This window comes from Aptenodytes patagonicus, chromosome 12, assembly GCF_965638725.1.
Source record: "Aptenodytes patagonicus chromosome 12, bAptPat1.pri.cur, whole genome shotgun sequence".
NCBI lineage: Eukaryota > Metazoa > Chordata > Aves > Sphenisciformes > Spheniscidae > Aptenodytes > Aptenodytes patagonicus.
Genome location: NC_134960.1, coordinates 7,717,525 through 7,739,494, shown reverse-complemented (window position 1 = coordinate 7,739,494; position 21,970 = coordinate 7,717,525). Strand labels below are relative to the sequence as shown.

The 21,970-nt window shown below is 41.3% G+C and overlaps 1 protein-coding gene across 1 annotated transcript; it reads left to right on the top strand.

Annotated features, from left to right (window-relative positions):
• The first annotated feature begins 12,476 nt into the window (after nucleotides 1–12,476).
• NMUR2 (neuromedin U receptor 2) lies at nucleotides 12,477–21,111 on the top strand. The gene is made up of 4 exons (XM_076350222.1): nucleotides 12,477–13,196; nucleotides 18,209–18,293; nucleotides 19,627–19,752; nucleotides 20,747–21,111. Exons 1-4 carry the CDS (start codon nucleotides 12,477–12,479, stop codon nucleotides 21,004–21,006), a joined length of 1,191 nt encoding a protein of 396 aa, XP_076206337.1. The 3' UTR covers nucleotides 21,007–21,111.
• The last annotated feature ends 859 nt before the right edge of the window (nucleotides 21,112–21,970 follow it).

Genomic DNA, 21,970 nt, shown 5'->3' with positions numbered 1-21,970 from the left:
TAACAGTTTAACAGGTTATGTCTGAGTCGAGCCCTGCCTTTCCTGCCCTCTCTTCTGTGTATGATTGAGGTCTTGCCTCATAGCTTGTCTGTTTTGCATGAAAATGAAGTGTCTGATGATGCGCCCCTTAAAAGCTTGTCTGCTCTGTATGTAAATGCGATCTTGCCTACCTAAAGTCTCCAGATCCTATTTGCAAAGGTGATTGCGGAACTTTTCAGACGTCAGATACACACATAACCAATCTGAGAAAAAGAAAATTGATGGTTATTAAAGTTTGTCAGAATTTTGAGTTCATTGGAAACACTGATGCTTGAAGACTTGTTTTCTTTCTGAATTAGGAGGAATACCTGAAATCCTGAAATCTTTTGCTGAGTGAAAAATGTCCAATAGTTTTTATAAAAGAATATAATTTTATATATATATTAGAAGATTTATTCCAATAAACACTAGGTTATTGAAAGCAGCTATTCCCTGGGTAGTAATTTCAGTGCTGCTCTTGTCTTCTTGATTAAATGAGAAACACTCTGAAAGACTTAGTGTTACTTTTCCAGTTCAACCTCTACTCAGTAGTAACTGTACTTAAAACTTATTTTAAAAGGTTAGAAAATACACAAATGTCATGTTATGTCTGGCTGTATTTCACACTGTAACTTGACATGTTCTTAACAAAGCCTATCAAGTAATATTTATGACAGACCTCAAAATAATATAGGAATATTTAAACTAATATAAATGAAAAGACATAACAATTTTTTGATATTAAAACCTTTGTTTTGACATTTCTAAAGCAGATCAAATTTTAGTTTCAGACGTTTTCTGGAGGGGAGTAATTTCATCAAAATCAGTAGGATCTCATGAGGCACAAAACCGCCTGGTTTTCATCAAAACATTATTTCCCAAAAGAAAGCTGTTTTAACCACAAGCTTATAACTAGAGTTGGTTCCTACCAATAATTTAATTATTTTAACTTCTATACATCCATTTGTGAGCTTATGATGGAGTCACAAAGGGCAGGACCAACTAGTTCACCATGAATTGTCCAAGGAGAGGATCAGAAGCAGAGTTTCCATGCTGCCAGGAAGGTCTGGCAAGAGAACAGCAGAAGAATACAAAGCAGGTAGAAGCAGATGTCTCCATCACACTGAAAAAGGATGAAATATTACCAGTGTTTGATGTCGTTCTGCTCAGGATTCACACAGACATGCAGCAACCCATGGTGACATGTTCACCAGCAATTTGGACTTGTATTCACTGAGGTTGATGTTATTCACCAAAAAGGGGCAGTGCCCAGTCGACTCTCATTCTCGTCCTGCTGAAGCTAGAAATGGAAACAGCTCTGATGGGTTGCAGCATATGCCCCATACCTGGGGGCCCCTTTCCATCAAGAGTGGGAGAGGGAAATGGGTCTTTACTGCTCTTTTGTGATACTGCAGGTTCATTTGTCTGAGCTGCTTGAGGTGGCTTTGTTGCTTTCTTTATCTTCAGTGTTCCAGCATAGATTAAAGCACTTCTGAACTCAGTAGAAAATCTTTGCAATTGAAGTGGAAAAGTAGAAACAATTTTTTTGCCCAACTAACTGGGTAAACAGCTATCCACCAGAATTAATGTATGTACGCGGTCTCAAAAGCTCATTCAGCTGTTCAGTTCTTTGGATTTGGGTGTGGGTTTTTTTTTTTTAATTCTGCTCTTCAGGAGGTGCTTTCACATGCCTCCATGATATTTAGCTTTTTGTGCTTCAAATTTGGGCACTTTCTATTTGAATGATGCTGTGCATATACTTTAACATGCTCAAGGTAATACCTCTTTGCAGTGAAATAGAGCACTATTCAAATGAGCTTTTTTTATTAAAGAGCATATTTAATTTTCAGCCTGGTCTTTTGGGCCCACTTTTTATCTTAAAGTTGACTTCAGATCTCAGCAGTCTAGCTGCAACAGAACAATACATCAGCTTCTTTTCTACAACAGCATGGCTGTTGCATGGAAACTACATCTTTTCCTATTTTCACTCTTTTCTTTAATGTGAAGATACAGTAAGAGAACACCTTCCATGCCGGTATTTAAAAATGCCAAGAGCAGTTAGAAAAAGCACCCACTTCAGTATAAATATGTATAAGGTCTGAAGAAAAAGCCTTCAAGTTAATGTGTACAAAATCTGGTAGCGATCTAAAAATTTTCAAAATATCATACAGCAGACTCAAATGGGCTTTAAAGTACTCCAGGGCCCTTGACATTATTGCAATTGTTGTCAGAGAAGGACACGGCATCTCTCAAAGCAGAATCTACATAATGCTCCCAAAAGGGTGGAAGGGAAGACAGCATTTCTTCTGGAAATAGGCAAAAACTCCTCATGATCTTCCTCCAACGGGTTGCTGGTACAACACAGGGCCACATGCCAAAAAAGTTTAAATCACTACAATTTTTGTAGAACTTTATACATCCTCTGTATCTCTCTGAGAGAAAGGGACAATCTTGCTTTGAAGGGCTGGGCTATTAGTATCTATAAAGCACTTGAAAATCTCATGGGAAATTTTATAGTGATGCAAGGGTAGATGTGCTCAGGAAGATGAGCTTTTTCCCCACTGAGCACAGTCTTTTTCACACTGCGAAGCACCATCTACACTGCATTGTAGAATGCTTTTGAAAAAATCACTGGCAAAATGCATAGGCCTTGATTCTCACATCCTGAAGACAAAATCATGGCCTGTACGCTTCATCTGAAAAGTACCTATTTAGCACAGAGCCAGAGTGTGAGCCGCTCACTCACCATAGGAAGTCTCATTTAGGTCTGTGAATAAATGTTTCTCAAAAGGGGCTGGAGATGTGCAGATTACTGCCCTGTGTTCTGGTTTGAACCTTTTTCCACCTAGCCAGTAAGAGTGGATCTTCTGCTTCTTTTCTATCTGACTATTAGGTATCATTTAAACCTTGTACCTTCACAAATATGAGCAAATTCTCTGGTTTTCCATTAGCTTGGAGGCACATACAGCACTGTCAACCTGACCGATCATCTTCGCTGTTCTAGGGACCCAATAAAATTATTAGCTAACATGAGAGACACACAAAGTACTACCTGCATGTCTTCCCTTTCACTTCTGTTTTGTGTTAAATCACTTGCATGTCAGCTCTGAGGCTTCTATTCAAATGGGCGTTGTGTAAGAGCATGCATTTCAAAGGGTGATGATTGTCAAACAAAAGAAAGCAAGCGTAGCATCTTCCGATGAAATGAAGGGCCACTACAGTGATGTTGGAGGGTTTGGCAGCTGCGGGACACCCCAAAGTTTTAGGACACTTACTGACCAACACTGTGGCAATGCAAGGGCAATCAACGAGGCTTGGAGTGAGGAGCCTGGAAACCTTCAGTTCTAACCCTGGAACTCTTTTATGCCTTGAGAAAAAGTCTTGAATGTTTTCTATCGGCCACTTATTAGTGCGAACAGACTACCCAGTACCAGCTCATCATGCATTGTATCCTCCAAGGAAATGGCAAGGTAGATACTTAAGTAGGACATTCTCAGTGCTGGGAAAATTTGTGCTATAGTCTTTCTCTTCTGTCACTGGTAACATAAGGCTAGCAACCAAGGCTCTGAACAGCCTTTAAGATTCAAAGTCTCATGAGTACCAGAGAGAATTAGGCTCCCAGACACCTCATAAACCTGGACCGTTGATACTGTTTCCTTTCTCTTCTGGGATGATTGAATCATTTCAAACAGCAGAAGAGAGAGTAATGAATGACAATGTGGGACTAATCGGGTTTATACACAGTGTTGTCTTGGAAATAGCAATGCCAAAGAGCCATTCCTCAAATTTTAGTGCTAACAGCTTCCATGCAGAGGAATGCTGGAAAGGCAGACAAGTGCATACTAAAGTAAAGCTGCATGGGGAGCAGCTCTGTTGAAAAGGGCCTGGGGGTGTCGGTAGATTGCAATCTGAACGTGAGCCAGCCATGTGCCTGGCAGCAGCATCATCCCAGGCTGTATTAATAGGAGCACAACCAGGACACTGAGAGAGGTGTTTAACCCCCCAGATCAGGACTCATTAGCTCATATCTAGAATATTGCATCTGATTCTGGCTCCCCCAATGTGGGAATGACACTGATAAACTGGAGCAAGTTTAGGAGAGGTCACCAAGATGTTTGGGGCTGGAGCACTTGCCCTATGAAGAGTTGCTGAGAGAACTGGTCTGGTTTCACCTGGGGAAGAGGCAGCTTCAGGGGACCTCATATCAGCCTCCACAGCACCTAGGAGTAGGTCACCCGATGGTCCACCTCCGTGGTCTGACTCTGCAGCAGACCCTGCTCTAAGGAGGAGGTTGGACTAAAGACCTCCAGAGGTCCCTTCCAGGCTGCATTAGCCTGTGATCCTATAATCCTATTTCTTTACAGGTTACTTGTTGCTTCCTTTTTTCTGTCTTCCTTCTTCCTCTTCTCTGTCTTTGCCTTTATGTTTTTCATTTGGTGTATTCTGTTCATTTCCCTGTCTAAAGTTCATCTTGTCCTTTTTCACTTCCAATCCCCAGTCTTTCTTTGTTTATCTTCCTAACAGGTTATTGTTTCAAGGTTGTTAGGTCTTCTCCTCCTCCATTTTATTTCCCTCCTTTGTCCTGCCAGCCATCATTAAGTTTTTCTTGTTTCAAGCAATATTAATCTTTAGCCATTGATCTTTAAATAGAATTGAAAAATAAAACATCAGGCTTTCTAGTTCCGTTTTCTTTACCTAATCTATTTCTGATATAATTTCAGAGTTAATATTACTACCCATTTAAATACAGCTTGCTGTATTGAGAACAACAACTTGACTCAGATTTGAGTCATTTCTCTCTGATGCAGAAATTTCTTTTATTAAAGGTATTGTGGAATACTTTCGGATGTTCAGCAATAAGAGATATGTTTAGCATTTAGTACAATCAGAGCAAATCAATAGAGTTCTGGGTCAGCTCAGGTCTAATAGCGGATCAGAGTTTGCAAATGAGCAGATGATGAAGGTGTCTTGGCTAGGCAAAACATCTAGCAGTCTGGATGCTAAACTGGGCTCCCAGTAAAGAGAGGTGGACTAAGCCAAATTTGTACAGCCACTGTACAATTAGCACTGGGGAAGAATAAAGAGAGATGCACTGCGGCAGCTGTGGCCTCAGTGGGCCATGGTATAAGGAAATGTTCAAATAGCATTTTTTTGCATCTGAAATGAAGAGGGTACAGCCTTCATTCCCTTGTCTGTTTGCAGGCGTCTGTGTGGGAAGCTCCTGAGCCTCATACTCATCTTCAGTTTGAGCGAGGGGAATAAGGCTCCCAAACTGGCAGACTGATCTAAATCCTGGTGGAGAAGAACTGACCTAGTAAAGCCACTGAATCCAGAATTACCAGGTCACAGGAGTGCTCAGGCCACCTAACCCCACACCCCAGTCCTGCATAGGAGAGCTGTTCTCATTGCGCAGGGACTCTTCCTTGTTCTGCTCCTCAGCTCTAGAGGGCATGGGTGGGTTATTTTACTTTATTTTGTAGTTCTGCCTGGGATCATCTCACTACTGAGTGGGCTGCAAAGCACAAAAATGTTTTTGAGGTGTACACCACAATTTGAAACAAGCTTTTTAGTAAGTTAATCCAGTTTGGTTTGCATGTCTAAGGCCTATTAGGTTATTTGAAAACTATGGTAAATTATCCCTCTGGCATGTATCTTTTTCAGCACTGTTTTGTCTAGAGTTTTCTTTCTCTCTCTAACCTTGTAGCAGGAGACATTCAAAAGAACAGTGCCATCCCTCGCTGCATTTAACTGAACCAAGATATGACTCCTGGGGATAGTCTAATGGGGAAAAGAGCAGGAAGAGAACATCATCTGCCAGCATATTAATGTTCCAAATTATGCACATCCTTCTTCATAAAGATGGTTTCATTAATTCCAAGTCAAATAATATTGATTCTCAATGTGACACGAAGACAGGTGATCACTATAATCCAACTTACAAAGCAATCTGAACAGCAGCTGAGGCAGGAGGGAATGGAAACTCTTGACAAGTGTTTTTGACAAAGAGTCACCCTTATGAGCAGTAGAATAATATTTTTACTGGAGCCAAGAAAATTTAAACATGCATAGATAATTTAAACAAGCCTTTTCTGAAATTAGAAGAAGAGGAAAAAATGCTGCCTAATTTCCAGTTTCTTAAATTTCATTATTATTATTATGTAACTAACTCTGAACAAACTGTTTTGTAGAGTATAAACTAACACATCACTGCATTTCTAGGGGAAATAGAGAGTGTATATAGTTTTCCAATAGGAGCAAAACTTTTCAAATAAGCTTTAGTATTCTTACAGCAAGGTTACCTCCACACCAACCCTTAAAGAAAGAAATGTTCAGAAAAGGGATTCTCTTAACATTTCTTTTACTGTTAGCTTTATATATGATACGTGCTATATAAATTCCATGTGCCCCATTTATCATTTTCATTGACAGATTCAGTTCTCCTGTAACAAATTGCTAACTTTCTACCACCTCCAATAATACAATGCATCACTGTCTTTCTTTGAATAAGTTAAGACTTATCACTGTGATTCCTTCTGTCTCATCAGTGCATATGTCTAATACATATCCAGGCAGACTACTGTGTCTGTGCTACTATGCAGACTCTATGATATGGATGGTTTTTTTCCAATGGAGAAAAATCCTTGCCCAAATCCCAAGGTGTGGAACAGAAGCCAAATGGATGTGAGTTGAAAGTTAATACTGATGAGTCATATCAGGGAAAGTAGTTAAGTCTCTTTTGGGTCAGACAATCAAGTGAGTTGAGCTCTCCTAAGAAATACATACACCACAAGGAGAGGAAGAAACTGCAGTGGAGTATCAATACTGTAATAAAATGCAGAAAGCCATAGAGAGATGCTGAATAATCTGATTCTTCCTGCATAAATCTGAGTCCAGTAGTGCCAGATCCCTCCTGACTCAGACAATCTGACTCATTCTGTACAGTGCTTGTGAATTCAATACATTTTCTGCCATGACAATCCTTTCACCTTCCCCCATGTAAATCTGAGTCACTTTGTCACGGTGGACACATTCGGGATGACAAGATTTTCTGCATCACAGTTCTTTTTCGGCTCTTTTCACTGCTCCTCTGCATGTCAAACCTGAACCATGTCCCTGCCTGCCACCCACTGCCTCTTCAAAGCATGAGCACGCACACACACAAACAACACACAAAACACTTACTAAAAAGGAAGGACATCATTCCCACTAATTTCCAGAATCAACACTAACAAAGCAATCCATCGCTGAAAGCCATGTCAATAGGTACATCCACCCTGCTACATAAGAGAGGTGTAGGGAGTGATTTTTAGCACTGCACTATCCTCACTCTTCACCTGCTGGCGGGCTCTCTGGCCCTGTTTTCAGCTGTCCCAACAGCTTCTCAAAGGAGGATGGATAAGACTGCACAAAATTGGGGTCTAAATTCATCTCAGCTGTTTAACAAGCTTGCTGTTAAACCTTATTACCCACTTTCCCTCTGCAGACAATAGGAAAAAATAAGCTCCTCCATTTCATATCTCTTACCTTGTGCTATGGTTTAGGACAAATCCCTTTCTGGAGGCTCCTCTTTCCATATCGACTAAAGTAGAAGCCTGAAAAATCTGCATAGACTCATTTGCTGGTTTTAATGACTAAAGTTAAGCAAAAAGGGTTCCACTCTTGAAGTGGCCTGTGTGTGCACTGTCTGTGTAGATTGCCAGCTGCTCCAGGCAGAGAGGTGCCCTTCTTGGTATTTTTTACTGTAGTCATTAAATCCACTTCTTATGTGTGTTGATTGATATCCTGGGGACTTCAGATATCATGCACAGCCATGGAAAAGCTGTCTGCAAAGAGCCTAAGATAATTGCAAAATGACTTACAATAAGGCATGGAAAGGCTACTGCAGATCCAGCTATTATTATAGTGCAGCTCACTCCTCCAGCCTGGAGGGAGAGAAAAACATACAAAATGTATCTATGCATTTGATGGCATGTTGAATGTTGTACTGAATATACTTAGAAAAAAAAGGACTCACATTCCAGCTACTGTAGTCAACCAAACAAGTCTTTCAAAGGAGGGGAAAAAAAAAAGTCAAATCCATGATCTATAATTATAGCTCAGTAATTTATAAGGGGAGTGGGGCTATGTCTTTCTAGCAATTGTGTTAACATATTCAGTGTAGTATGGCTTAACATTTCTACTTACCAGCTCTGCACCCTCTTATTTGCATCCTCTTCTTTGCATCCCTATGGGACAGAGATACTTGGTACTGCCAAGTTCTCAAAGGATTAAAACAGTGGGTTTGAACCTGCAATTCAGAAAGCAGAGTGGCTCCATGGGCAGCTCTGAAAGGCCCCATGAAAGGAGTAGGGAAAGCAAGCTCAGACAGGCTGGATAGCAGTCCCCCCACACAGAATTTCTAAAGGATTTTGCACCTACCTTCAGTATTTACAAATTGGAGAAAGGGTGAAACCACTGAAACAAGAGAATCTGATGGCTGCAAATGAAAATTAGAAATTAGAAATGAAAGGCCAGGTTGTAACTGCTGAAGATAAAAATTAGTGCACCTGTTTGCCAAGAATTATGGCAAACCCAATACCTCTTCCAGCCCTTCCAATGAAATAGGATGTCTTTCTGAATTTGTGTGTACAGTAAGCATTACAGTACTTGCAAACCCTGACCGACATCCCATGCAGGGTTGCTCAGAGACGTCAGCTCAAGTTCTGGATGCCAAGTGGACGTGTCAGGGCAGTATTGTTTCTCAGCTAATCAATGGAATTAATTAGCATGGCACACCATGGCATTAGCACAGCTGTATTACTTCCAGTTCCACAACCAGAGCATATGAAGCTGGATGACAAACCTCCTTGTCTCACCACATAGATACTCAAAAAAGCTTGTTTTGCATGAATAAAATTCTACATTCTGAGATGAGCAAGTATTCAGAGCAGACTATCATAATAGGCCATAGTTCTTCAAAGTACATCCCTCTGTAAGCGTGACCTGTAGAGGATTTATCCATTTGCTGTACTCTGAATTATAGCCACCATTCTCTGTCTCTTTTGATGAATGTGTCCAATTTTCCCTGAAATATAAAATTATTCACCATTTACTGACCTAATATATAGTTGCTAATGGGTGCCCTTACAAAAGCTTTGGGAAACATGAAGGCACTTGAATTTACCTCTTCTTAAATGTGCACTTTCCCGCTCTCAGTGCTGTAGCACATTACTTTGGCTAAGGGAAAGATTCCACAATGTAAATGCAGTACAAGAGATATCACCAGCATGAGGGCATAGTCAGTGCTAAGGAGATAATGCCACGCTCTGACTAGTAGTGACACTTACCATGCCAAAAACCCTTGTCTGGGTTAATGTTGCCAAATATCACACTACCTTAATATGTATCACATAGTGTACGTTACATTAATGTAAATATTACTTTACATTAATTGCATTACTATTACATAAAACCCCACAATTCTAAGGCCAGCATGTAGCACACCATCTTCCTTTGAGTGTATTACAGCAAGCACCAATGAAGTGTGCTCTATAGTGAAAAATACCAAATGCTTTAATATTACTTTCGAAAGGAAAATCTGTTTTTATTTTCTGTCTCAGTTGTAAAAATAAAATATTTCCAGTCATACAGAGACAGAGCTAGTCTTTGGTTAGACACACTCTCCTACCCTTATTGAGACAGATATGATAAAGAACACTGAATAAAGCTTCAAGAAATGAACTGAAATATATTTTCCACTCTCCTTGTCATCTCCATCTGCCACTTAATTGTGGTCATAGCGACATGGTTCCAGGGGTTACCTGCTAGACAAATCGACCAGTTTTTCTTCTGTACTTCTATTCCTACAGCTTGTCAGCACCAGAGCCCAGCAGGATCAGAAAGGATGCAGGAGGGAGAACAAGTGGAAGTAGACACAGGTGGGCCTGGCATATCCACACTTTCAAGTGACCTGATGTGTTTCTACAGCCCATTGCTTTCCTCTCATAGAGATCGTAATGGGTATGGCTGCCCTGTTGGCTTTTTAGTAAATAACTCAATCCATTTTGGTTTCCTTTTCTGTAAGATTGAGTTCAAGCTGAACAGACCTCAAGTTTCTTTTTCAGTTTCTTTACAGACGTTAATGTGTAAGAAGAAAAATGAAAACCAGTTTGGTAGCTACTTTAGAAGTGTTTACTCACCTCAGTTATGATGCAGTATAGAGAGCGGTGGAACTTACTGGGGAGGGAAGAAGAAATGGAAAGAAATGAAATATTGTTGAGAGATTAAGGGGGAAAAAACCGCTGAAGGTCAAGCAGAGGTACAGCAAGTGTTTAGTCCTGCACAAATTCTCAAATACTTGTCTCCTACTGTGCTCTGAAACAGTCAATCCTGGTCTCGACCAGGCACCCTACTAATGATTCCTCTGTTCCTACCTCTTACACCAACAGTAGATCAAAATCAAATTCACATTCTTTCAACATTGTTCAAATACAAGGAATCTCTTTAAGATGAATCCTTTACAAAGGGACAAATAGGTCAAAAAAGTACACTTGTAGCTCACCAATCCAATAAAACCTTTCAATCTGGTGAATGAAATACCTCTGTGCAATGCTAAAATAAAGGAGTAGGGTCTTTCTGCCGGAGAGAGTTTATGTGCGAGATAACTTCAGCAGATCCGAAAGTCATCACAAGAGACATGCTTCTGTCTTTCAGTATCGTTGTTGTGGTATCTTCCATGCCTCTAACATTTTAAATGAATGCACAGTAATCCTCAGGCTCCACACATCAAATATGCCGCTGTGGGACCAAACCTTGGTTCTTTACCTCCTGCTGTTATTTTTTGAGGCAGTCTGTGCTTATTCCAGTATTTTTTCTTGCAAGTTTATTGGACTACTACTAAACCAGGAGAAGTTAAAGAGGGAAGGAGTAAAGAAAACAGGATCTAAGACAGCCTCAATTCTTAAGAGTCAGAAAACAGGTTTTGTGTGGGATCAGTTTACTGTCTAGACACTTATAGTGGAGTAGTTTGCATCTTCCTTGGAAAACTTGCTCTTGTCAGGATTTCGGAGGACATGCCAGCCAAAAGGGCTTTTCTTTTGCTCCTGGGTGGTTAGAAATATGCAGTCTTAGGTTAGTAGCCAGGGAGACTCAGCTAAAGGCTCAAACAGAGAAAAGAAGATGGTTCTTCACACATAGATAGTAGACCCAAGGAGCTCCTTGCCAAAGGACGTTAGGGATGTAAAAAGTCTACATGGCTTCAAGGAGGGGGACTGGGCAGGTACTTAAAAGTGAGAGCTAGTGAGAGGTACTGGGCAGACAAATTGCACATCAAGCTGACAAAATCCCCTGAACTAGCCCTCAGCTTTTGCAACTCTTCGATTCCAAACAGCTAAACTTTTTCTGAATCTCAGAAGTTGACATCCATGCAATTTGAAGCTTTTTTGGTTTAGAGAAATTCAGTAAGGAATCAAGCATTCATAAGGAGCTAAATGGTCTATTTTGACACAGCCATCATCCTTGCAGGATACACTTCTGTGTCTCAGAAGGTGTTTGCAGAGTGGTTGTCATTCAGGAAGAAATAAGAGTTTATAAAAAATCATGTAAATTTAGTCCCGGAGGCAATAAATATGTCTTTGGAATAATATGGTCCTCAGAAAGATTCCCCAAAAAAGGCTATCTAAGAATATGGGATCAGATTCCAGCATACCAGGAAAGTGGGAAAATATTTTTATATCAATAAGAAGAGCAATTAAAATCCGATATTGGATTTCAGGAGAAAAAAAAAATACAGTGCTTAAAAAAAGGCTGAAACATTATAGTAGCCTAACTCCACATGAATGACTACAAAAACAGATTGGCTTTCTACTGATTGAACTCTGTTTCCAAGTACTTGCTGCCGTAGACAGCAGAAAATAAAAATCAGCAGAGATCGGAAAAATAAAATCATGCCAGGTTGTTTTTTTTTTTTGCTTGTGGCTCATAACTGGATGTAGCATCAATAAAATTTTGTAAAAGCTTTTTTGACTGAGTTTTCAGGGTTGTTTTTTCTGTCTGGTGTCCCACCCTCTGACAAATACAAACATCTTGCAGCTTGTCTCACATCCTATATTTCAGATTCCCAGCTCTCTAAATCCCACATTTCTGATTCTGTAAATGCATCTGCTATGGGAGCTGATACAAGTAGCTGGAACCTCTTTTCTTACTCTGTAATCTAATGCACTTAGCGAGCCAATGAATATGTGTGAAAGGAGGGGCTTTCTGGCTAAGGGACTCCTTGCAGGGGAACAGCTGTTACAACGGCAAAACCTTAACCGAAGCCAGGCAACACTCACTCACATCTCTCAGTGGCTTTGTGCATCTAGGTCTGGCAAGACAACTCCCCCTCTCTCTTCCTCTCTCTGCAAAAAGTGAGCAAACTAGCACAGAGAAACTTAAAGGAGACCGGATCTCAGTTCTGAAACATTTCAGCAGATCCAGTAATGGCCTGGATCAGTAATATCTCCTGGTTTAATCACCTTGCTCTACATGAAGAACGTTTCAGGGGGTACTTAAACAGCACTGAGGATTACTTAGCCTTCCTATGTGGGCCCAGACGGAGCCATCTGTTCTTGCCCATGGCTTTGGTGTACACCTTGATCTTCGTTGTTGGGGTGGTAGGTAACTTCTTAGTTTGCCTGGTAATCCTCAAGCACCGGAACATGAAGACCCCAACCAACTACTATCTCTTCAGTCTCGCCATCTCAGACCTGCTCGTGCTGCTTTTCGGGATGCCACTGGAAGTCTACGAGATGTGGAGCAACTACCCCTTCTTGTTTGGGCCCGTTGGCTGCTATTTGAAGACGGCGCTCTTTGAGACGGTGTGTTTTGCCTCCATCCTCAGCGTGACCACAGTCAGCGTGGAGAGATACATTGCCATCCTCCATCCTTTCCGTGCCAAGCTGGAGAGCACTCGCAAGCGTGCCCTGAGGACCATCGTGATGCTCTGGGTCCTCTCTGTCCTCTTCTCCCTCCCCAACACGGGCACCCACGGCATCATGCTGCAGTATTTCCCCAATGGCACCCTGGTCCCTGGCTCTGCTACCTGCACTGTAGTCATGCCCATGTGGATCTACAACTGTATTGTCCAGATTACTTCTTTTCTCTTCTATGTGCTGCCTATGGGGGTAATAAGTGTGCTGTACTATCTGATGGGGCTCAGAGTAAGTCCTACTCCAACTGTGCTCAGTGTTTCCTTAGCTCATTATTGTATGTTTGTGTCTGTATGTGCCTTTTAAGTGATTGCACCTTTTTCTCGCCCATCTGTTTTCCCCCAAAAAAGCAAAAGTATTTCAAACCTCTGAAAACAGTGGCTCCACCTCCTTTGGTGTAAACCCATTCTCAAATTAATATGGCTATGTTGGGGAATAATTTACCCCAATCTTTTTTTAAAAACTTACCATCACTGCTGCTCACATTTGAATGTTACTTAAACATCCAAGTCTGTAGATTGATTCCAGCCTCTCAGAGACTTGCACCTTTGCAGCAGGGACTAGAAAGAAATAGCCCAAAAGGAAAATGTGAAAAAGAATAAAAAGGAGCAGGCTAGTGATTGAATCTTGTATATTATTTGTTTTCCCTCTTCTTGTGACTGTGGAATTTCCATTACATTACATTACTTTATTTTTCTCCTTCCGTGGAGATGGTGATAACATTCAGTTGTTAAAACTTACAAAGCTGTCATAAACTGAAATGCTACCTTATTGCTGCAGCTAGCAAATTCAGCAATCGTTTCTTTATATAACTATGGCATAGTTTCACCAGCAATTAAGGCTACCTTAGATTTCATATTCATTCTCTCTTCAGAAAGTGAGACTAGTTTTACCAAGTATTCATCATTTAAATACATGGATAAAAAAATCAGTATCACAGTATTATGAAACTATGTAGCACAACGCTGAAATGCAGTGCTAATCATAGCGAGTTGATGACTTTTTTCTTCTCATACATTACATATATTTTGAAAATATAAATCCTATCTCATCACACTGAATATAACTTAAAGTTTAAAAAGCTGTGTCTGATCGTACAGAAGAAAGGGATGCAATATGCTAGTAGAGATGAACGAACTCACCGAAAAATGTGCAAGAAATTCAACCAAATCTCTGCTGGTGTATATATCATTTTGTTGTGCTGGCTGATATTTACTGTTATCTGAAATTATACAGAAGCAATTTTTCCTTACCCAGGAAAAGCCACAAGGATTAGCTGCCAGAAATCCATAGCACACAGCAGATCTTCGAAGCAATGGATGGGTTAAATTATTCCCACTGCCCAGTGGCTGTTGTGGGGTCTTTACATAGTTTCACTAAAAATTTTGCAAAATAAGACCTGAAGGGAGGAAAAAGTGCTGAAAATATAGCTGTTACAAAATAAAAAGAGAAATCCCCAAACTAATAAAAAGAAGTCTTGAAGGCTGCAATAACTTCTATTTGTGGCAGCAGATATTCCTAATGCCCATCCCAGAAGAGAAGCTAAGTACCAGACAAGGGCTGCTCCCCCAGGACTTCTGTGTATTCACAGATATGTTCAAGCTGTCTTTCCTAAGGGCTGCAGCGTTCATTGTTTCTGCCTCTGCTTTTCTGTATATCCAACTCAGACTTCCAAATTTTAAACAACATCCGTCCTGGGTATATCTGCATTGCGCTCCAAACTGCACTAGGCAAGATAATTTCATTTTTTTCAACAGAAATGTCAGAAGAAAGGTGTGTGTATATATATATAATTTTTCAAGAGTTGAAACTTTTTATCTACTCATAGAGGATGACATCTGTGAACCTTCAGCAACACTCCAGAGTCTCCTGAGTGCCAGGTATTGCTCACAGACTGTAGTGGAAAAGCTCAGAGTTGATCCAAAGGTTGTACAAGAGCTCCAATTCGGCAAACAGAGACATAACCTTTCCAAGTCCAGGCTTTGTGGAAAGGCCATTTCCTCACCAAAGTTTCTTCCTCAGGCTTTGCCAGTGCTCAGGAGAGCCTCAGGATGCAATATAGAAGGAAACGCGTGACATATTAAGCAGCTGTGAGAAGGTAGCAAACATGGGTCATACGGTAGCTGAGTTAATTTTTAATTTTATTCCTTGCAAAAAGGAAAAAATACATTTGTGTTTTTCACTGGGAAATTTATTGCTAACAGAGCTGCCAGTTGATTACCTCATGATCAATTACCTCATGATCTACTTGGAAATAATTTTAAGGCTTGATGGTTTAATACTGCAATGTTATGGTCAACAGATAGTCCCAGCAGTAGTGTAAAGAAGAGGACACTGATGATTACACTGTAGTCTCATTAGATGTGATTGTGGGAGCTTCCTGCTGCCTCTTTCATGGGGTCCTCATCACAGGTGCCTTTAGGACCAATCCCTAAATCAGCCAAGCTCTTCTTTAAACCCAGTTCAGCTGTTGGGCAACTGGTTGCAACCTATAACCAAAAAGCTGAGGAGGAAGAGGAGAGGGAGAAAATGAGAACATGGGGAAATGGCTGCTGGTAGAAGCTAATCCCCACAGCGCTGATAGAGATGGGGTGGCGTTGCTTGGGAAGAAGTCTGCATTGCAGCGGGATTCAGTGCAACGTCCCTGTCCGTTTCTTTCAAACTGATCTCTAAAAGGACACAGGGATAGGTGGTTATCACTGGTTGTCTAAAAGTCAGACTCTATTTAACGAGGATTTTTGACAGTGAATGAAGAGAGTGGAGAGTCCAAAGACTTATTTATCCCACCTACTTCAGACATCTGTGCGGGGATCTAGATGATCAGATGGGACTAGATTGACCTCAACTAGGCAGGATGATTCTTCTGTTAAGAGTCCAACACTTCTTTTAGTGTCACTTCCCCTCAGTAACACATTGGACACACTGGTAATTTTTATTTCAGCTGTCTTTGAATCGAGACAACTTATTCTTGCCAATGCACAGCTGGTCCAGATTTTATCATCAAAATCTATTTTGCCCCCTAAATGCCCAGTTGTTAAAACCAGAATCATCTGTGGACAGTGACTGTCTTTGGCTAATTTCTGCAGAGCCCAGCACGCTCCTGGAAGAGTTTGTTCCCTTTCCATGGAGGTTGTTCAGCAAATCTTGCACCCACTAACACATTTTCCTTTGCAATGAGGGTAAGCTAAGAGTACACCCAGGCTGCAGTTCAGCAGACACATGGCAACTGCTTCAGCCAAATCACTGAAATAGGCAGGACTGCATGCTTTAGCGCAAGCCATGCGGTTTTTAAATATCAATTTTTCCATCAGCTGGAGAGAAAGTTTGGTCACCACTTGTGTCAGACAGGCCAAGGCAGAAAACAGTTCTCTTGCTTTCGCGGAGTGGCCTCACTAGGTTTGCCTGGGGATAGGTGAGGCCTTAATTTCACTCTGCCTTTTGATTTCTAGTATGGCATGCTGTAACTAATAAAGATGTGGGGGGGAAATCCAATTTTCAGCTTCTTGCTCCAGACACTTTTAATTCTTTTACAGGGAATGGGTAACATTCATCTCCAGACAACCCAACATAGCCTTATACATCCACAGTGATGTAAAAGTAACCGCTACCATCTCTGGAGTTCTCCCTGTATCAAACCATTGGCATAAACTCAAGTTACAACCTTTGCCATGGACTCGTTTCTTTTTTTTTTTTCCTTCCACTTTGTCATAACTCATTGTTTTATTAAATTGCAACTGCTGAGTTATTCTGACTAGTTACACCTCCATCTATTATCACTTGAGGCTAAAGAGGAGCCTTATAGCATCATGAAAATGACAGGAGGAAGGTGAAAAACAAAGATACATGTGTGTCTGGTTTATTACAGCATCAGAGCACTGTATTCTCTGAGGCTTTGGAATATGCCTGGAATAGATTACTGTTGAGACTGAAAACCACTGAAGGGAAACTAGGGATTATAATCAATCTGAGCAGACATTTATTGCTAGATGTGTTTCAAATCAACTGAGTCTCTTCCTTAAGCAACTGTGGCTATGACTAAAAGTTACAAAGGGAATAATGTAAAACATGAGAGGCTGAATTGCACTATAATTGAATATAATTTGATTTACATATGTTTCCCTTTTATGGGTTTTATTAATAAATAGAACATTGAAAGAAGGTCTCATTTGATCATCCTTACAGCACAGTATTGTTAATCAAAAATCAGGAAGCAAAGTCACAGCGTAAAAGGCAAAAGAAAATGGCACAACTAGCGTGTTTTCACAAGATTTTTACAAATCGAGATTGATTTGTCTTTTCCCTCATTCCTGATACTCTTTCCCATGTAATTAAAAGTTTTGTTTCCAGTTTCTCTCAGTTGAAAAAAACATCACTCCAAATCTGTTGGCTAATCAGAAGTTCCCACTTCAGGAAGCTGGGTCCAATTATGCACTCTCTATAGATGAATTTCTTTTATAATCAAAGCAATTGTCCTGATTATCTAGCCCGGGTCTTTTCATCACCAGAGCACCAGTGCTCTCGCCGTAAGCATATTGGAGAAGCATTTTAGGGAGGATCAGATTATTATTCTTTATGACCATTTTTCAGAAGTCCAGGAAAAACTACGGGAGAAAAAAAAAAACACCTTGTTGTAATTGAGCAGTATGTGGCTGAATCTGTGCATATCAGGCACACCGGCTGTCTGCAAGAGAGCGTATATGTATTTTGTTCATTAGATGGATTGAATATCAATTAGTCCAAACACTCAGGGCATGAAATGAACTCCCTTGAATTCTACAGGAATTTTTCCAGTGATTACAGCTGTGTTTCACTGAGGCTTCTCTGGGTATTTTTTTGATCATTGGTTTGTGCTTAACTGTGGGAAACCCTTTTAGGAAAATAAACAAACAAACAATATTTTGCTAGGGGAGAAAATAATGCCTAGCAAAATGCTGTTGAAATCGAACACAAACTGTGAACAAAATATTGACTCATTGAGAAAGGACAAGTGGGGAACTGAAATACAAATTTGCTGTAAATATGTAGTCTCGGATGCATAAAATCTGCAGGCTGTTTTGAACCTAAAGCTTCAGTGTTTCCCTAGACACAAACTGAAATTTAAATGTAGATTTTTTTCAGTGAGTCCTGAGTTGCCCCAAATTTTGCCTTCTCAAACTGCAGCTATCAAAATAGCAAACAGGCTATGTCTGGTGGGGATGTCATCTCCTGTTTAAGCTCTCCTTTGGTTTCCCTCCTTTTGCCAGTTGAAAGGAGACAAATCTTTGGAAGTGGAGGAAATGGCTGTGAATGTTCAAAGACCATCCAGGAAATCAGTCACCAAGATGTTGTGTAAGTAGAGAGTCCTTTTGTGTTTTATTTACCATGGACAAGAGGGTGACCAGGTCCTGCAGGGTATCAAGTAAATTCACTGGATATGAGAATTGTGATGATGAGTAGCTGTGATCAAAAAAAAAAAAGGCTTATTGCTGTTTTATGTGGACTTACAGGGCATGGGAATGAAACACCATGGCTAACTATGAAAAGACTCAGAAGGCAAATTTTCCTCCCCAGCACAAGAAGAGGTTGAGCAAACCTACGCGGTAGATGCTTGCATGGCAACTCTCTAATGTCCCTCACTCCATACCTGGCTCTTGCAGCCCTCTAGGGAGGATCCCTCTTTTTCAGTGAAAATAGTCTATCTATCTTGTACATTTTTAAAGAAGGATGTACATCTGTTTTGCGTCACACCACGAGCTCTGCTCATGAACAGGAAGGTCCTGCCAAGCCACATACATCACCTACTGCTGACTTAACTACTTAGACCTTCCCAAGAAAAAGTAGGACCTAGGCAGACTTGCACATTGTATAGCATTCAGGAGAATTTGTGCTCCAACCACCCTGAAAGCACCCACATCACTTCCTGATTTAGGGCTGTCTTTAAGGCAAAGATCACCCTGCTCCTGAGATGGTGTTTATGCAGGAAACATAAATCACCTTCAATATTTCCTGCAACAACATTACTCTTTTAGGCAGCTTAAGTCACCTTCTGAAGTAGGAAATTGTACTTTGAAGTCAGCCTGATTTTCTGTGCCCCATGACTGTGACCACAGATGTTCATAGGACCCAAGTCTGGAATGGGTTTGCAAGAGTCCTTACTAGAGCCAGCACAAGCCAAGTTGCGCATGCAGGCAGACTCTTTTTCTTTCATGCTGAACAGTGCACCCAAACAGACTTATCATCAGCGGATGGTTCCTATGGCCTTATGCTGCTATGTCATGTACAAATAGCGTACAGAGGAAATTAACTCCAAGGCACAACGGAGTCAGTGTGTCCCAGGTACCACAGATGAATCCAGATGTCTCGCTGTCAGTTTCTTCATTAGGCTCTGTACGTGCCACAACACTACCAGGCTGTTGCCTGCTCTGTTTGAATGTCATTGTGTGCACATGCATTAAGTTATCCAACACAGAAATCAGTGGAAAGTTTGTTCTTTTAGCTGGTAATGTTTTTCGGTGACCACTGCAGAAAGACAGAAAGGATGGCAAAAGTTTTGAAACAATGAATAAATTTTGTATATTTAGTCTTTCATCCAGCTTTCTGAACTCTCTCTGCTCTGTGCAGGCTAGCGAACCATACCCTTCCATAACTGACTTGTTTTTCTTCTCCCCTTTCTCCATGCTAGTTGTCCTCGTGATGGTTTTTGCTATCTGCTGGGCTCCATTCCATATAGATCGACTCTTCTTCAGCTTTGTTGTGGAATGGACTGAGCCTCTGGCTAATGTATTCAACTTAATTCACGTGGTGTCAGGTAAAGCTTTCTTCTTCCATTTGCACAGGGGCTGGAAAAAAAAAGTAATTGTGAGTGGTTTACTTGAAATATGTAGTCATTTATTTTGTAGGTGACTTGAGACATGCATGGAAAAGCTTCTTGCGGTCTGGTAGACAGTGACGAGAATCGTGACTTAAATAAAAACAGCATGCAAATTTCTGCAACTTTCAAGATCTGGGCATGTTGTCCAATACAGTTGTCTGAATATTCACAAAGAATTAAAAAAACAAAAATAAAAATAGGATATCATACATCATTACCAGCTGCTTTTCCTTCTGGAAATGCTCAGAAATGAAGTCTGCTGTCATTCAGCTGCTTTTAATGAATACACAGCAGTAGGCATCATCCTCCAGAGGGTCTCTCAGGCAAACAGCAAATGTTACCAAATGGCAAGACAAAAGACTTACATACTGCTCAGAACCGGGTGATATCACCAAATGTTTATGCCCTGCCAACCATAAAATGAAAGCTTTTTCGAAAAGGAATTTTATTTTCAGTCTGCCATGGGAAAACACTGAATGTGGCCATTAGGCAGATCAGACAAATCCAATCTCGTGCAATTGTCCTGATGTGTTTTAAGAAATTAGCTCCCCTCGGCTGGAAGTTATCCTCTGACAGCTCTGATGGGGGCACCAGCTGTGCAAATCCTGCTGTGGGGATGAGGGCTGTGCTGGAGGCAGGTCAGTACAGCTCAAGAGAGAGCTGGTTCCTGAACAGCTGGAGACAGTGAGCTCCAGTTGATACTCTCTCCCACTTTCCTTTCCCTGTGTGCTGCAGTGCCTGAGCCGGCCTTGGCGAGACATCCCTCCGCCTCTACCTGGATGGTAGCAGGCAGAGACGTGCTGTCGCTGCCCCCACCCTTGCACCCAAGCTTGGTGGAGCAGCATAGGTAATGAAGAGATTTTCCTCTTCTGAGTTCGTTCCACACAAAAATGAGGTCTCTCTCTCCTTTCCACCACCCTTGTTCTCCTAGGTGTTTTATTCTATCTGAGCTCTGCCGTGAACCCCATCATTTACAATCTGTTGTCCCAGCGCTTCAGAATGGCTTTCCTCAGTGTGATCTCTCCTTGCTGCAAGCACTGGGCCCCTAACCATCCCACCAGCAGGATTCCTGCCCAGCAGAGCATCTTTGTGGTCGAGGACCACAATCTCGTGGACTCTGCTGAAGACACAAGTCTCCCTGGCACCCACAGGACATCTGTCAGCAGTTCTCAGCTCTCCACTGGTCTGTGACTTTCCATCTTGTGATCCAGGTGAGAGAGAATTTAAAGAAAATTACTTTAAGAAACAAAAAGTGAAGAGACCCCCCTAAAAGACTGATTTCAGCAAGAAGAGCTCACAGACGTGTCTTGAATGAATGAACAAGGAGACTGTACTTAACAGGTGGTCGAGAAGCATGATATTACCCTCAGGCTAATAGGAAGGCTGGAAATCTCAGCTTACTGGCTGCAAGCTATGCCAGCAAAGAGCTGCTTTACAAAAATGAGACACACTCCCAAAGTTACCAGCACAGGAGGGAGGCACAGCTTATCCAAGTCTTACCGAATGGCTTTTTGTGTACCAGCCTAAACATCAGTTTATTTTGTTTGAAATGGGGCAACTTGCTGCACAAGCCTTGCCTACCCACTTCTAGCTTTAGGCAGGCCAGTCTCATTTCTCTCCCCTACGATCTCAAGGTGTAGCTGTTGCAAGCCGCTCTTGGCAACATGAGCAAGTAGGCATGAACAACAACTCTGATCTGGGCTGATAAACATCAGACACCAGCAGTAGCTATTTCTGGGCCAGAAGAACCAGGGAGCCAATAATTATGAAAAGCAAACTTTTGCTTTCTGAGCTAGGTGAAGATTTGGGTGGGGAGTGGTGATTAAGGCCTTGAATCACTTTGTCAAAAAACCTACCCTTCAATGGGTTAATTTTAACAAGTCTCAATGTTACTACCATATCTCCTCATACTATGTCTGACAATATCTACACGATGCTGAAATGGCACGTGCATGCCACAAATTAATCTACATTACCTGGGAAATAGCCATTGCTAGGACCTGAGGATGTTCCTGGTGTGACTCCTTTGCCCAAAATGCAGCTAGTGGCGGGTATCTGCCCAGGGAATGTGAAATGTCTGCAGTCTTTGCAGGCTTATCCTGTGTATCGGACAGCTTCATTTTTGCCCATCTGCCTGAACTGAGCCTGACCATGT

Bases quoted from the DNA above. Each gene is read 5' to 3' on its own strand.
- NMUR2 (XM_076350222.1), top strand. From the start codon at position 12,477: ATGGCCTGGATCAGTAATATCTCCTGGTTTAATCACCTTGCTCTACAT. The intron at 18,294-19,626 runs GTAAGTAGAGAG...TCTCCATGCTAG, and splicing joins ATCAGTCACCAAGATGTTGT to TTGTCCTCGTGATGGTTTTT. The intron at 19,753-20,746 runs GTAAAGCTTTCT...TTGTTCTCCTAG, and splicing joins CTTAATTCACGTGGTGTCAG to GTGTTTTATTCTATCTGAGC.